A 13,267-nucleotide genomic window follows, 5' to 3' on the forward strand; every position below is an offset into this window, starting at 1 on the left:
AATATTACTCAGCCATCAGAAAGGATGAATACCCACCATTTGCATCGACATGGATGGAACTGGAGGGGATTATGCTAAGTGAAGTAAGTCAAGCAGAGAAAGACAATTATCATATGGTTTCACTCATATGTGGAACATAAGCAATAGCATGGAGGATCATAAGAGAAGGAAGGGAAAAATGAAGGAGGGGGTAATCAGAGGGGGAGACGAACCATGAGAGACTATGGTCTCCGGGAAACAGAGGGTTTCAGAGGGGAGGGGGTGGGGGGGTGAGTTAGCGTGGTGATGGGTATTAAGGAGGGCACATATTGCATGGAGCACTGGGTGTTATACACAAACAATGAATCATGGAACACTACATCAAAAACTATGATGTACTATACAGCGGCTAACTGAACATAATAAAAAAACAATAAAATAAAAAATTAACATTTAAAAAAAATTTTAAGTGAAAAGAATTCTTTAAGTTATGAACTTAGAAGTTAAACTGCTAAATCACATGATAAGCACATCTTACATCACAAGACAGTCACATGTGTAAGCATTCCCATTGAAACATATCTGGGCCAACATTTGGATACATCAGACATTCTAGTCTTCTCAAACTAATATGTGTGGACTTGTTCATCACTCTGATTATACCCTGCTATACTGTGCTGATAAGACTGAGCATTTCTGTGAGGTCCCTAGTCATATTTTTGTTCATTTTTCTATTCACCTGTTATTAATTTTTATTGGTTTTTAAGAGTTCTTTTATATTATCTATATCATTTACATCTCAAAAAAACTTTCCAGTCTGTACGTTGGCTTTTGTCCTTTCTTTTAACATTAATCCATTTCATTGATGCATAATTTACATACAGTGACATGCACAGATTGTGAACATACCATTCTATAAGCTTTGAGAAGTGTAACACCCACATAACCTAGATTTCACCAAGACATAGAACTCTTCAATCATCCTGAAAGTTCCTTCATGCCTCTTTCCAGTCAATACTCTCCCAGGCAACCACTATGTTGTCTTCTATCATCACAGATTTGTAGTATTATTTATTCCTGAATTTCATATAAGTTGAATCATACAGAATGTAATCTTTCATATCTGGCGCTTTTTCTCAACATATTTTTTAGATGCAACCATGTTGTTGCATCTCTGCACTTTTCATAAAATTTTTTGACATTTTTCAAAGAACTGGAACAAACAGCCCTTAAATTTGTGTGGAACCAGTCATCAGAAGGGGGAATGAAGCATGAGAGACTATGGACTATGAGAAAAAAACTGAGGGCCTCAGAGGGGAGGTGGGGGGGGAATGGGATAGACCGGTGATGGGTAGTAAGGAGGGCACGTATTACATGGTGCACTGGGTGTTATACGCAACTAATAAATCATCGAACTTTACATCGGATACCGGAGATGTACTGTATGGTGACTAACATAATATAATAAAAAATCATGAAATAAAAAAAAAACAAGATGTGGTCCATATATACAATGGAATATTACTCAGTCATCAAAAAGAACGATTTCTCCACATTTGCTGCAACATGGACGGGACTGGAGGAGATAATGCTAAGCGAAATAAATCAAGCAGAGAAAGACAATTATCATATGGTCTCACTCATTTATGGAACATAAGAAGTAGGAAAACCGGTAGGAGAAGAAAGGGAAGAAGAAAGGGGGGGTAAACAGAAGGGGAATGAACCATGAGAGACTATGGACTCTGGGAAACAAACAGGGCTTCAGAGGGGAGGGGGTAGGGGAATGGGATAGGCTGGTGATGGGTATTAAGGAGGGCACGTATTGCATGGTGCACTGGGTGTTATACGCAAGTAATGAATCGTGGAACTTAACATCAAAAACTAGGGATGTGCTGTATGGTGACTAACATAATATAATAAATATTATAATAAAAAAAATTTTACCAAGACCTTTTATTTTTTAAATTTTTTATTGATATGTAACTCTCATAAGTGTACAAATCATTAGTCTACAGCTAGGTAAATTTTCAAATAATATACAACTGTATGCCCACCACTCAGGTAAGTAAAATTTAGCAGCATCCCAAATGCCACTTGTCTCTTCCAATCATTAACATGCACACACCTTAAACTGAATATGATACAGAAAGGAAAATGGATTGTTACTACACACAACAATATCACAGATACAATCTTAGCAAAAGAACCCAGAAGAGTGGTTATCTAACCACTATTCTGATAAATATCACCAGCTATTAGTTTTACCTGATTCGGTACTTTATGTACATGGGACCATAACAGCATGAACCCTTATATCTGATTTCTGTCAAGAGTGTATATGTGATATTCATCTGTATTGTTGTATGTAATAATTCATTCACTTTTCCTTTCTGTGTCACATTCAATTGTATGAATATACCATAACTTATTTACCCATTTTAACTGTTAGTGAACGTGTGGGGGTTTTTTGCATGATTATGAGTAAAGCTATTACTGACATCTTATACATGTATTTTGCTGTTGGATTTATACCTATGAGTAGATTTGCCGGATCATCAGATATGTGTACATTCAACTTTACTTAATAGTTCCAAATACTTTTCCAAACTGGTTATCCCACTTCCTCTCCCACCAGCGGCGTATGAAAGTAACAGTTGTTCTGCATCTTTACCGGCCCTTGGTATTGCCAGTGTTTTGAATTTTAGTCATTCCAGTGGCAGTGTATCTCACTGTGGTTTTAATTTGTATTTCCCTGCTGAATGAAATTAAACACCTTTCCAAATGTTTATGAGCCACTGGAATATACATTTTGTAAGCAGCCTCATCAAGCCTTCTGCTAATTTTTCTATCAGAATATATTATTTTTGATTTGTAGTAGCTCTTTATACTCTAAATACAAGTCCTTTGTCAAACATCTCTCTCACTCTGTGACTTGCCTTTTTTCTCTCCTTAATGATGTCTTCGGAAGAACAGATCTTCATTTTAATAAAGTACAACTTACCAATCTTTTCCTTTATGGTTAGTGTTTTGTCTACCCCAAAGTCAAGAAGACTCTCTGCCTACCCCAAGGTCAAGAAGAATATTTTCCTGTACTTCCTTCAAGGCACATTGTGATTTTACATTTCACATTTAGGTAGCATTCAGCTGGAATTGTGTTTGGGGCAAATGCTATGAGGTAGAGATCAAAATTCACTGCTTTCATTATTGACACAATACCATTTATTGAATAGACTATCATTCTTTATTCCAGGTGGCCCAGTATCACCTCTTGCAATGGATGTCATTTCCCCAGTGCACTGCAATTTTCACCTTTTTCATATATCACTGGACTATATACACGATGATCAGTTTCTGGACCCTCTATTCTGTTTCATTATTCTATCTTTGCCCCAAAACTACAATGTCTTGATTTATAATAAATCTTCATATCTAGTAGCATAAATCTTCCACTTTATTGCCTTCTTCATGATTGTCTTGGCTATTTGTAACCTTTTGCATTTTCATATAAATGTTGGAATCAGCTGTTCAATAACCATACAGAAAAAAAAAGAAAGAAAGAAAAACCTGATGGATTTTTATTGGGATTGCATTAAACCAAGATCAATTTGGGAAGAACTAACATCTCAAGAGAGTGAGTCTTTCAATCTATAAACATGGTATATCTTTCCATTTATTTAGATTTTCCTTAATTTCTATCAACAATGTTTTTGTAGTTTTTAATGTAGATGTCTTAAATTTTTTATCAGATTTACTTCTAGGCATTTATTGTTTGTGATACTATATAAATAGCATTGTTTCTTTAATTCATTTTCTAGTTCTTAGTTGCAAATACATACAAAATAATATATATTTAAAATATTGATATTGTAGCCATCATATCTTTAAGTTCCCATATTTATTCCCAGTATTTTTTTTACAGAATCTATTGGATGTTCTACATACACAAATTATATCATGTACAAATGATAGTTTCAATCTTATCTTTCCATTCTTTATGTATTTTATTTTCCTTACCACACTAGCTAGTACTGCCAGTATAATGTTCAATACACATGATGATAGCAGGTCTCCCTATCTCATTTTTAGATCTCAGTGGGAAATCTTTCAATATTTCACAATTGGATAATGATACTTGTTGTAAGCTTTTTAGTAGACATCCTTTACCAGTTTAAGAAAATTCTCTTCTATTATTTTGCTAAGAGTTTTATCATGAAGGGGTACTGATTTATATTTCTGTTTTAAGAAAATTTTGAATGAGTGCTGCACTAGAGCTCCCTTTCTAGAAAAGTGCACTCCCAAATTTACATAATTCCTGGGTCATGGTAGGTTACACTTACTTTCATAACCATCTTAAGAGTAGGAAACTGGATCAGAGCTCCATTTACATGGCATTGTCTCCATGCCCACATAGCAACATTTCCATTCTGTTATATAATTTGAGATGGCTTTTAGTCCTGCCGAACTGCCAGCTTAGGCTGCCCAGGTTCTCACCTATGGTATCAATTTTGCTTTTGTCAGTACCTCATTTTATGTGATTTCTCCCTAACTTTATTTTTCCCATATATCTTGTTGATCTGAGTGCATGATTTTTTAAAAAGGTTTACTTATTTATTTTAGAGACAGAGAGAGAGCAAGGGGGAGGGGCGAAGGGAGAGGAAGAGAGAATCTTAAGCAGATTCTGCACTGAGCCTAGAGCCCAACACAGGGCTTGATTCCACAACCCTGAGATCACAACCTGAGCTGAAACCAAGAGTCGAATGCTTAACCAACTGCACCACCCAGGAGCCCCAAGTGCATGATTTTGCAAAATGTTATATTTTTCAATAATGCATGAATGTTACAGCAGAAATACCAATATACATCACAGAGGCAGCTAGTAGTCAAGCCAAACTTCATTTGAGCATATTTACTGCCTTGTTTTAATTATAACTGATCACATCCAGCCAATCAAACAGAAACATACAAATGAACTAATTAATTACAATTCTATTCTATTCAAATGCAGCTAAGTATGGGTAGAAGATTATCTATTTGATTGTAAAATCAAAATTAATCATTTAACATAGTGTGTAAAAATTACATTCTTTTTTTTTTAATGATTTTTTATTATATTATGTTAGTCGCCATACAGTACATCCCCGGTTTCTGATGTAAGGCTCGATGATTCATTAGTTGCATATAACACCCAGTGCAGTATGCAATACGTGCCCTCCTTACTACCCATCACCGGTCTATCCCATAAAAATTACATTCTGAGGGCAAACAATGAGTTCTTTAATTGTTGCTATTAGGTTAGAGCCAAAATAACCCATATATTTATGATAAATATAAATCAGGAAGGATTTTATAACAATATATCATAATGTGGTTAATTATGCTTTCAAAATGATTGCTTATAATCTACTGCTACAAAATAAATGTATATTATACTACCCAAAATCATCAGTATTTGTGTACTGTATAGGTCCATACTTACCTTCACATTTTTCAAGAATCTGGACCGTTTCTCCTATTTCTAAGACCAACCCTTGAGGGACAGATCCTCGAAAGCTGCATATCACTAGGAAAACAAAAATAAACACATCAATTAGTATTTTTAAATACTGAAACAAGAACAGTGTCACTGAAATTAAGGACTAAATTTTCTTAAATATAAACTCTCCCTTCTTCACTAATTCATCTTGCAAATATGTAAGCCACTTTCAACTTAATCTATATTTTGAGTAGTAATATAAAGTAGCTCAGTATATTGAAGTACATTTTGGCAAAATTACTATTCTTGAGTAGTATGAGTATGAAAATGCTTCTGTAAACAGAGTTTCTCTTTTCCTCAGCATGACTTGTGTTCACCTGCCCCTTTTGGGAAAACATGTTTCAATTATTTAAGAAGAAATTACCACTGGAGGCTTCTTATCTAATATAAATAGACAATTTTATAAAGAATCACCAATTAAATATGATTATACTTTGAGAAACAAAGTCCCCATAATAAAAATGTGAACAAAATCCATGAAATAAAAATCAAATGTACAACAGTCATACAAATGGCTATAATACCAATCAGAATTCCATATTTATTGCAACATTATAATAGCCAAGATATGGAAGCAACCCAACTGTCAATCTATAGATGGATAAAGAAGAGGTAGTGTGTATGTATATATATGCATGTATATATACGTAGTGGGTCTGTATATATACGTACACATAATGGAATATTATTCAACCATAAAAAAGAATGAAATCTTGCCATTTGCAACAATATGGATGGATCTAAAGGGTATAATGCTAAGTGAAATAAGTCAGTCAAGAAAGATAAATACCATATGATCTCAAGCATATGTGGAATATTTTTATTTAATAATATATTAATATATTATGTTAGTTACCATACACTACATCCCTAGTTTCTGATGTAAAGTTCCATGATTTATTACTTACGTGTAACACCCAGTGCACCATGAAGTACATGCCCTCCTTAATACCTATCACCAGCCTATCCCGTTCCCCTACCCCCTACCCTCTGAAGCCCTCAGTTTGTTTCTCAGAGTCCGTAGTCTCTCATGCTTCATTCCCCCTTCTGCTTATCCCCCCTTTCTTCTTCCCTTTCTTTTCCTACCGGTCTTCCTACTTCTTATGTTCCATAAATGAGTGAGACCATATGATAACTGTCTTTCTCTGCTTGACTTATTTCGCTTAGCATTATCTCCTCCAGTCCCGTCCATGTTGCAGCAAATGGAGAAATCGTTCTTTTTGATGACTGAGTAATATTCCATTGTATATATGGACCACATCTTCTTAACCCAGTCATCTGTTGGAAGGGCATCTTGGCTCCTTCCATGATTTAGCTATTGTGGACAAGGCTGCTATGAACATTCCGGTGCATATGGCCCTTCTCTTCACTACGTCTGTATCTTTGGGGTAAATACTCAGTAGTGCAATGGCTGGATCATAGGGTAGCTCAATTTTTAACTTTTTAAGGGACCTCCACACTGTTTTCCAGAGTGGCTGTGCCAACTTGCATTCTCACCAACAATGTAGGAGGGATCCCCTTTCTCCACATCCTCTCCAACATTTGTTGTTTCCTGCCTTATCAATTTTTGCCATTCTAATTGGCATAAGGTGGTATCTTAATGTGGTTTTGATTTGAATTTCCCTGATGGCTAATGATTTTGAACATTTTTTCATGTGTCTGTTAGCCATTTGTATGTCTTCATTGGAAAAGTGTCTGTTCATATCTTCTGCCCATTTTTTTGATTTGTTTATTTGTTTCTTGTGTATTGAGTTTGAGAAGTTCTTTGTAGATCTTGGAGAAGATATTTGCAAATGACACTACAGATAAAAGACTGGTATCATATGTGGAATTTAAAAAACAAAACAAAAAAAGAAAAAAAAAGAAAAAAAATAACAGCCTTAAAAATAGAGAACTGGGGGGCGCCTGGGTGGCACAGTCATTAAGCATCTGCCTTTGGCTCAGGGCGTGATCCCAGAGTCCTGGGATCAAACCCGCATCAGGCTCCTCTGCTGGAAGCCTGCTTCTTTCTCTCCCACTCCCCCTGTTTGTGTTCCCTCTCTCGCTGGCTGTCTCTGTCAAGTAAATAAATAAAATCTTTTAAAAAAAATAGAGAACTGGTAGTTGCCAGAGGGGAGGAGGTGGGTATGGGGATGGGTGACATAGGAGAAGGCAATTAAGAGTACACTTATCGTGATGAGCACTGAGTAATGTACAGAATAGTTAAATCAGTATACTGTGCAACTAAAAATGTAACACTGTATGTTATCATACTGGAATTAAGTTTTTTAAAATTTAACCCCATGTCTTTTTTTTTTTTTTAGGAAAATGATAATTTGATTTCAAAATTTATATAAGAATACAAAGAAACAGGGGCGCCTGGGTGGCTCAGTCGTTAAGCGTCTGCCTTTGGTTTAGGGCGTGATCCCAGGGTCCTGTGATCGAGCCCCGCATCGGGCTTCTCCACTGGGAGCCTGCTTCTTCCTCTCCCACTCCCCCTGCTTGTGTTCCCTCTCTCGCTGGCTGTCTCTCTCTCTCTGTCAAATAAATAAATAAAATCTTTATTTAAAAAAAGGATACAAAGAAATAAGAATAGCCTTGTGAATCTTAAAGGATTTCTACTACCATATATCAAGTCTTATAATCTAAAATCAGTTCTTTGAATGGCTGGTATAAAAAAGACAAGAAATAAGTGTTGGTGAAGATGTGGAGAAAAGGGAACTCTCATGCACTGCTGATTTGAATGTAAATTGGTGCAACCACTATAGAAAATAGTATGGAGGGGGGCGCCTGGGTGGCACAGCGGTTAAGCGTCTGCCTTCGGCTCAGGGCGTGATCCCGGCGTTCTGGGATCGAGCCCCACATCAGGCTCCTCCGCTACGAGCCTGCTTCTTCCTCTCCCACTCCCCCTGCTTGTCTTGTGAGGAGAGACTTGTTTTCTTAAAGGTTTTATTTTATAGGACTCAGATTTCATGTGATAAGCGTAAAAAGTCTCCAGCTAGAAGGAGGAAAAGTTTTGCACAATCTGAAAATAGTTAATTTGTTTAGCCAACAGGTGATAACATGTTTTGTCAGTATCCCTGACCAGAAAGTTAGTGTAGGGGATGTTAGAAATGGAAATCCTTGACCAAAAAGCAAGCCAGCTAAAAAACTATCTGAGCTGACCTGCTTGGAAGTGAATAAATTAGCTTGTTATTGTTTCATGAGTGCTGGCAGAAGACCTTAAAAATCTAAAAATAGGACAAAGGACTCATTACTCACAGGGCAGGAAGCAGGATGAATATCAGCGAACCGGATTAAGTTTGAATCTCCCCTCCCTCCCCTACCCCGCTGATCTGGAGTTGTTAGAGGGAGAGAAAGATCATGTCCAGGAATAGTCCAGGAAGAATGTAAAATTTTCAAAATATAGGTTTATATAACCCTCCACCTCTTTCGTCCTGATCATTACCCGGTTGGTGGCCAAGAGGAGATGAACACTTTCTGGTGATGACTGCATTAGGTGACCAAACTGCTTTACCAAGGTGTGTGAACCAGGAGGAGGTGAGGGAAGTAGAGTCAGAAATCATTTTGAGAAATGGCGGAGGAGTAGGGGACCCCTTTTTCAGCCGGTCCCCTGAGTCAAGCTGGATAGGTACCAGACCAGCCTGAACATCCACGGAATCAGCCTGAGACGCAGGAAGATACATCTGGATCTCTACAAATGAACATCACCAGCGCATATTCTAGAAACTATAAATCACTCTTGAAAGACATTGAGGAAAACATAAAAAGATGGAAAAATATTCCATGCTCATGGATCGGAAGAATTAACATACTTAAAATGTCCATACTACCCAGAGCAATCTACACTTTCAATGCTATCCCAATCAAAATACCGAGGACATTTTTCAAAGACCTGGAACAAATAGTCCTTAAATTTGTATGGAATCAGAAAAGGCCCCGAATTGCCAAGGAACTGTTGAAAAGGAAAAACAAAGCTGGGGGCATCACAAGGCCGACATTCGAGCTGTACTACAAAGCTGTGATCACAAAGACAGCATGGTACTGGCACAAAAACAGACACACAGACCAATGGAACAGAATAGAAAACCCAGAAATGGACCCTCGGCTCTTTGGGCAACTAATCTTTGATAAAGCAGGAAAAAACATACAGTAGAAAAAAGACAGTCTCTTCAGTAAATGCTGCTGGGAAAATTGGACAGCTACATGCAAAAGAATGAAACTTGACCAATCTCTCACACCATACACAAAAATAAACTCTAAATGGATGAAAGAACTCGATGTGAGACAGGAATCCATCAAAATTCTAGAGGAGAACATAGGCAGCAACCTCTACGACATCGGCCAAAGCAACCATTTTCATGACACATCTCCAAAGGCAAGAGAAACAAAAGATAAAATGAACTTATGGGACTTCATCAAAATAAAAAGCTTCTGCACAGCCAAGGAAACAGTAAAAAAACTAAGAGGCAGCTCACGGAATGGGAGAAGATAGTTGCAAATGACACTACAGATAAAAGAGTGGTATCCAAAATCTACAAAGAACTTCTCAAACTCAATACACAAGAAACAAATAATCAAATCAAAAAATGGGCAGAAGATATGAACAGACACTTTTCCAATGATGACATACAAATGGCTAACAGACACATGAAAAATTTCAACATCATTAGCTATCAGGAAATTCAAATCAAAACCACACTGAGATACCACCTTACACCAGTTAGAATGGCAAAAATAGACAGGCAAAACAACAATTGTTGGAGAGGATGTGGAGAAAGGGGAGTCCCTCTACATTGTTGGTGGGAATCTATAGGTCAGCCACTCTGGAAAACAGTGTGAAGGTCCATAAAAGTTAAAATATGAGCTACCCTATGACCACACCATTGCACTACTGGTGTTTACCCAAAGATACAGACGTGATGTGAAGAGAGGAACTATATGCACCCCAATGTTCATAGCAGCATTGTCCACAATAGCTAAATCGTGGAAGGAGCCGAGATGCCCTTCAACAGATGACTGGATTAAGAAGTTGTGGTCCATATATACAATGGAATATTACTCAGCTATCAGAAAGAACGAATTCTCAACATTTGCTGCAACATGGATGGCACGGGAGGAGATAATGCTAAGTGAAATAAGTCAAGCAGAGAAAGACAACTATCATATGATTTCTCTCATCTATGGAACATAAGAACTAGGATGATCGGTAGGGGAAGAAAGGGATAAAGAAAGGGGGGTTATCAGAAGGGGGAATGAAACATGAGAGACTATGGACTATGAGAAACAAACTGAGGCCCTCAGAGGGGAGGCGGGTGGGGGAATGGGATAGACCGGTGATGGGTAGCAAGGAGGGCATGTATTGCATGGTGCACTGGGTGTTATACGCAACTAATAAATCATCGAACTTTACATCGGATACCGGGGATGTACTGTATGGTGACTAACATGATATAATAAAAAAACATTTTAAAAAAATCTAAAAATAGAAATGTCATATGACCCAGTAATTCAGCTACTAAGTATTTACCCGAAGAAAACAAGAACACTAATTCAAAAAGATACATGCATCCCTATGTTTACTGTAGCATTATTTACAATAAACAAGGTATGGAAGCAACCTAAGTGTCCATTAATAGATGAATGGAAAAAGAAGATGTGGTGTGTGTTTGTGTGTGTGTGTGTGTGTGTGTGTGTGTGTGTGTGTGTAATGGAACTTTACTTATAAAGAACAATGAAATCTTGCCATTTGTGACAATATGGATGGACCTAAAGGGTATTATGCTCAGATAAGTCTGAAAGAAAAACACAAATACCATATTATTTCACTTATGTGTGCAATCTAAAAAACAAAATGGACCAAAAAGGCATAAACAGACTTATTAATACAGAGAACAAATTGATTGCCAGGGATTAGGGAAATGGGAAAAATGAGCAAAGGGGAGTGGAAGGTATAGGCTTCTAGTTATGAAATGAATAGGCCACAGGGATGAAAGGTACAGTGTAGGGAATATTAGTCAATGATACTACAATAATGTTATATGGTGACAGATGGCAACTATACTTGTGATGAGTACAGCATACGCTACAGAGTTGTTGAATCACTGTTGTTCACCTAAAACTAATGTAACATTGTGTGTCAACTACACCTCAGTGAAAAAAGATGCAAAACAAGTTATAAATCCCTCATCAGAGTGACTCAAAACAAACAAATAACTTCTTTAAGAATGTTCACAGCGGCTTTATCCACAATAGCCCAGAACTAGAAACAACCCAACTGTTCATCAAAGTATAGATAAAATATGCAATATTCAAAAATATAATATCACTTGGACGTAAAAAATAAAGATCCACTGGTACAAGTAACACAGTGGACAAATATCACAATCATTATCCCCAACAAAAGAAGTTAGATGCAAAAGTGTACATACTACATAGTTCTATTTACTAAAAGATGTAGAATAGGCTAAATTAATCTAAGAAAAATAAAATCAAAACACCAGTTGCCTCTAGAGAAACATGGACTGATCAGGTAACACAAAAAGAATATTCTAGAAAGACAGAAATAGTGTTTGACAATGTGTAAACTGTACAACTAATTCAATATATGTGAATTTTACCTCAAAATGGATCAAAGACAATATAAGAACTAAACTATAAAATTCTTAAAGAAAATTTAAGAGTAAATCTTTATGACCTTAAATTAGTTAGTGCTTCCTTATATATGACACCAAAATCATAAACAACAAAAGAAAGAATAAATTGAACTTCATTAAACTTAAAAACTTTTGTGCTGCAAAGGACACCATCAAGAAAGTGAAAAAGGAAACCCAGGGAATGGGAGAAAATATTTGCAAATAATATATCTTACAAAGGATTTACACCCAGAATACATAAAAGAACTTTTACAAAAGTAAAAAAATTAAAAATGGAAAGAGGATCTGCATGGCTATTTCTCTAAAGAAGATGTACAAGTGGCCAATAAAACATGAAAATGTTCAACATCATTAGTCACTAGTGAAATGCTAATCAAGACAATGAGACACCATTTCATACCCACTAAGATGGTTATAATCAAAAAGATTGACAATAAAACTATAGGGATATATTGCTGGTAGAAATGTAAAATGGTACAGCTGCTGTTAAAAATCGTTTGGCAGTTCCTCAAGAAGTTAAACATATACTTATCATATGATCCAGCATTTCCACTCCTACATATACACCCCAAGAGAACTGAAAACATATGCTCAAACAAAAAGTTACCCACAAAGGTTCATAACACAATTTGTAATAGCCAAAAAGTGAAACAATCCATATGTCCATCAAATGGATGGCTGGATAAATAAAATGTGGTATATTCATACAATGGAATATTATCATCCATAAAAAGAATCAAGTAGTGATACATACTGCTACATGAATGAACTCTGAAAACCTATGCTAAGTTAAAGAAGTTAGACACAAAAGGCCACATATTTTATGATTCTATTCATATGAAAGATCCAGAATAGGCAAATCCATAGACACAGAAAGTAGATTAGTAATTGCCATATCCTTGGAGAGGAATGTGGAGTAACTATCACTGGGTATATAGATTCTTTATGGAGTGATGAAAATATTCCAGAATTAGATAGTGATGACGGTTATTCAACTTTCTAAATACATAAAACCACTGAATTATATACTTTTTTTAAATTTAAATTCAATTAGCCAAGGTACAGTACATCATTAGTTTTTTACACCTTTTTTATTTTTTTTTATTGTGATATGTTAGTC

At 36.2% G+C, this 13,267-nt stretch overlaps 1 protein-coding gene across 1 annotated transcript in view; it reads right to left on the reverse strand.

Moving 5' to 3' along the window:
* Positions 1–5,546, reverse strand: part of DOCK3 (dedicator of cytokinesis 3) — a gene marked incomplete at its 5' end in the record, with an annotated part of 534,371 nt that extends 528,825 nt beyond the window's left edge. Inside the window, one exon of the mRNA XM_040628234.1 lies at positions 5,456–5,546. Coding sequence (XP_040484168.1) covers positions 5,456–5,546 — 91 coding nt within the window. The remainder of the gene's footprint in view (positions 1–5,455) is intronic.
* Positions 5,547–13,267: the final 7,721 nt, after the last annotated feature.

Source organism: Ursus maritimus, unplaced genomic scaffold, assembly GCF_017311325.1.
Source record: "Ursus maritimus isolate PB19 unplaced genomic scaffold, ASM1731132v1 scaffold_14, whole genome shotgun sequence".
In the NCBI taxonomy this organism is placed as follows: Eukaryota; Metazoa; Chordata; class Mammalia; order Carnivora; family Ursidae; genus Ursus; species Ursus maritimus.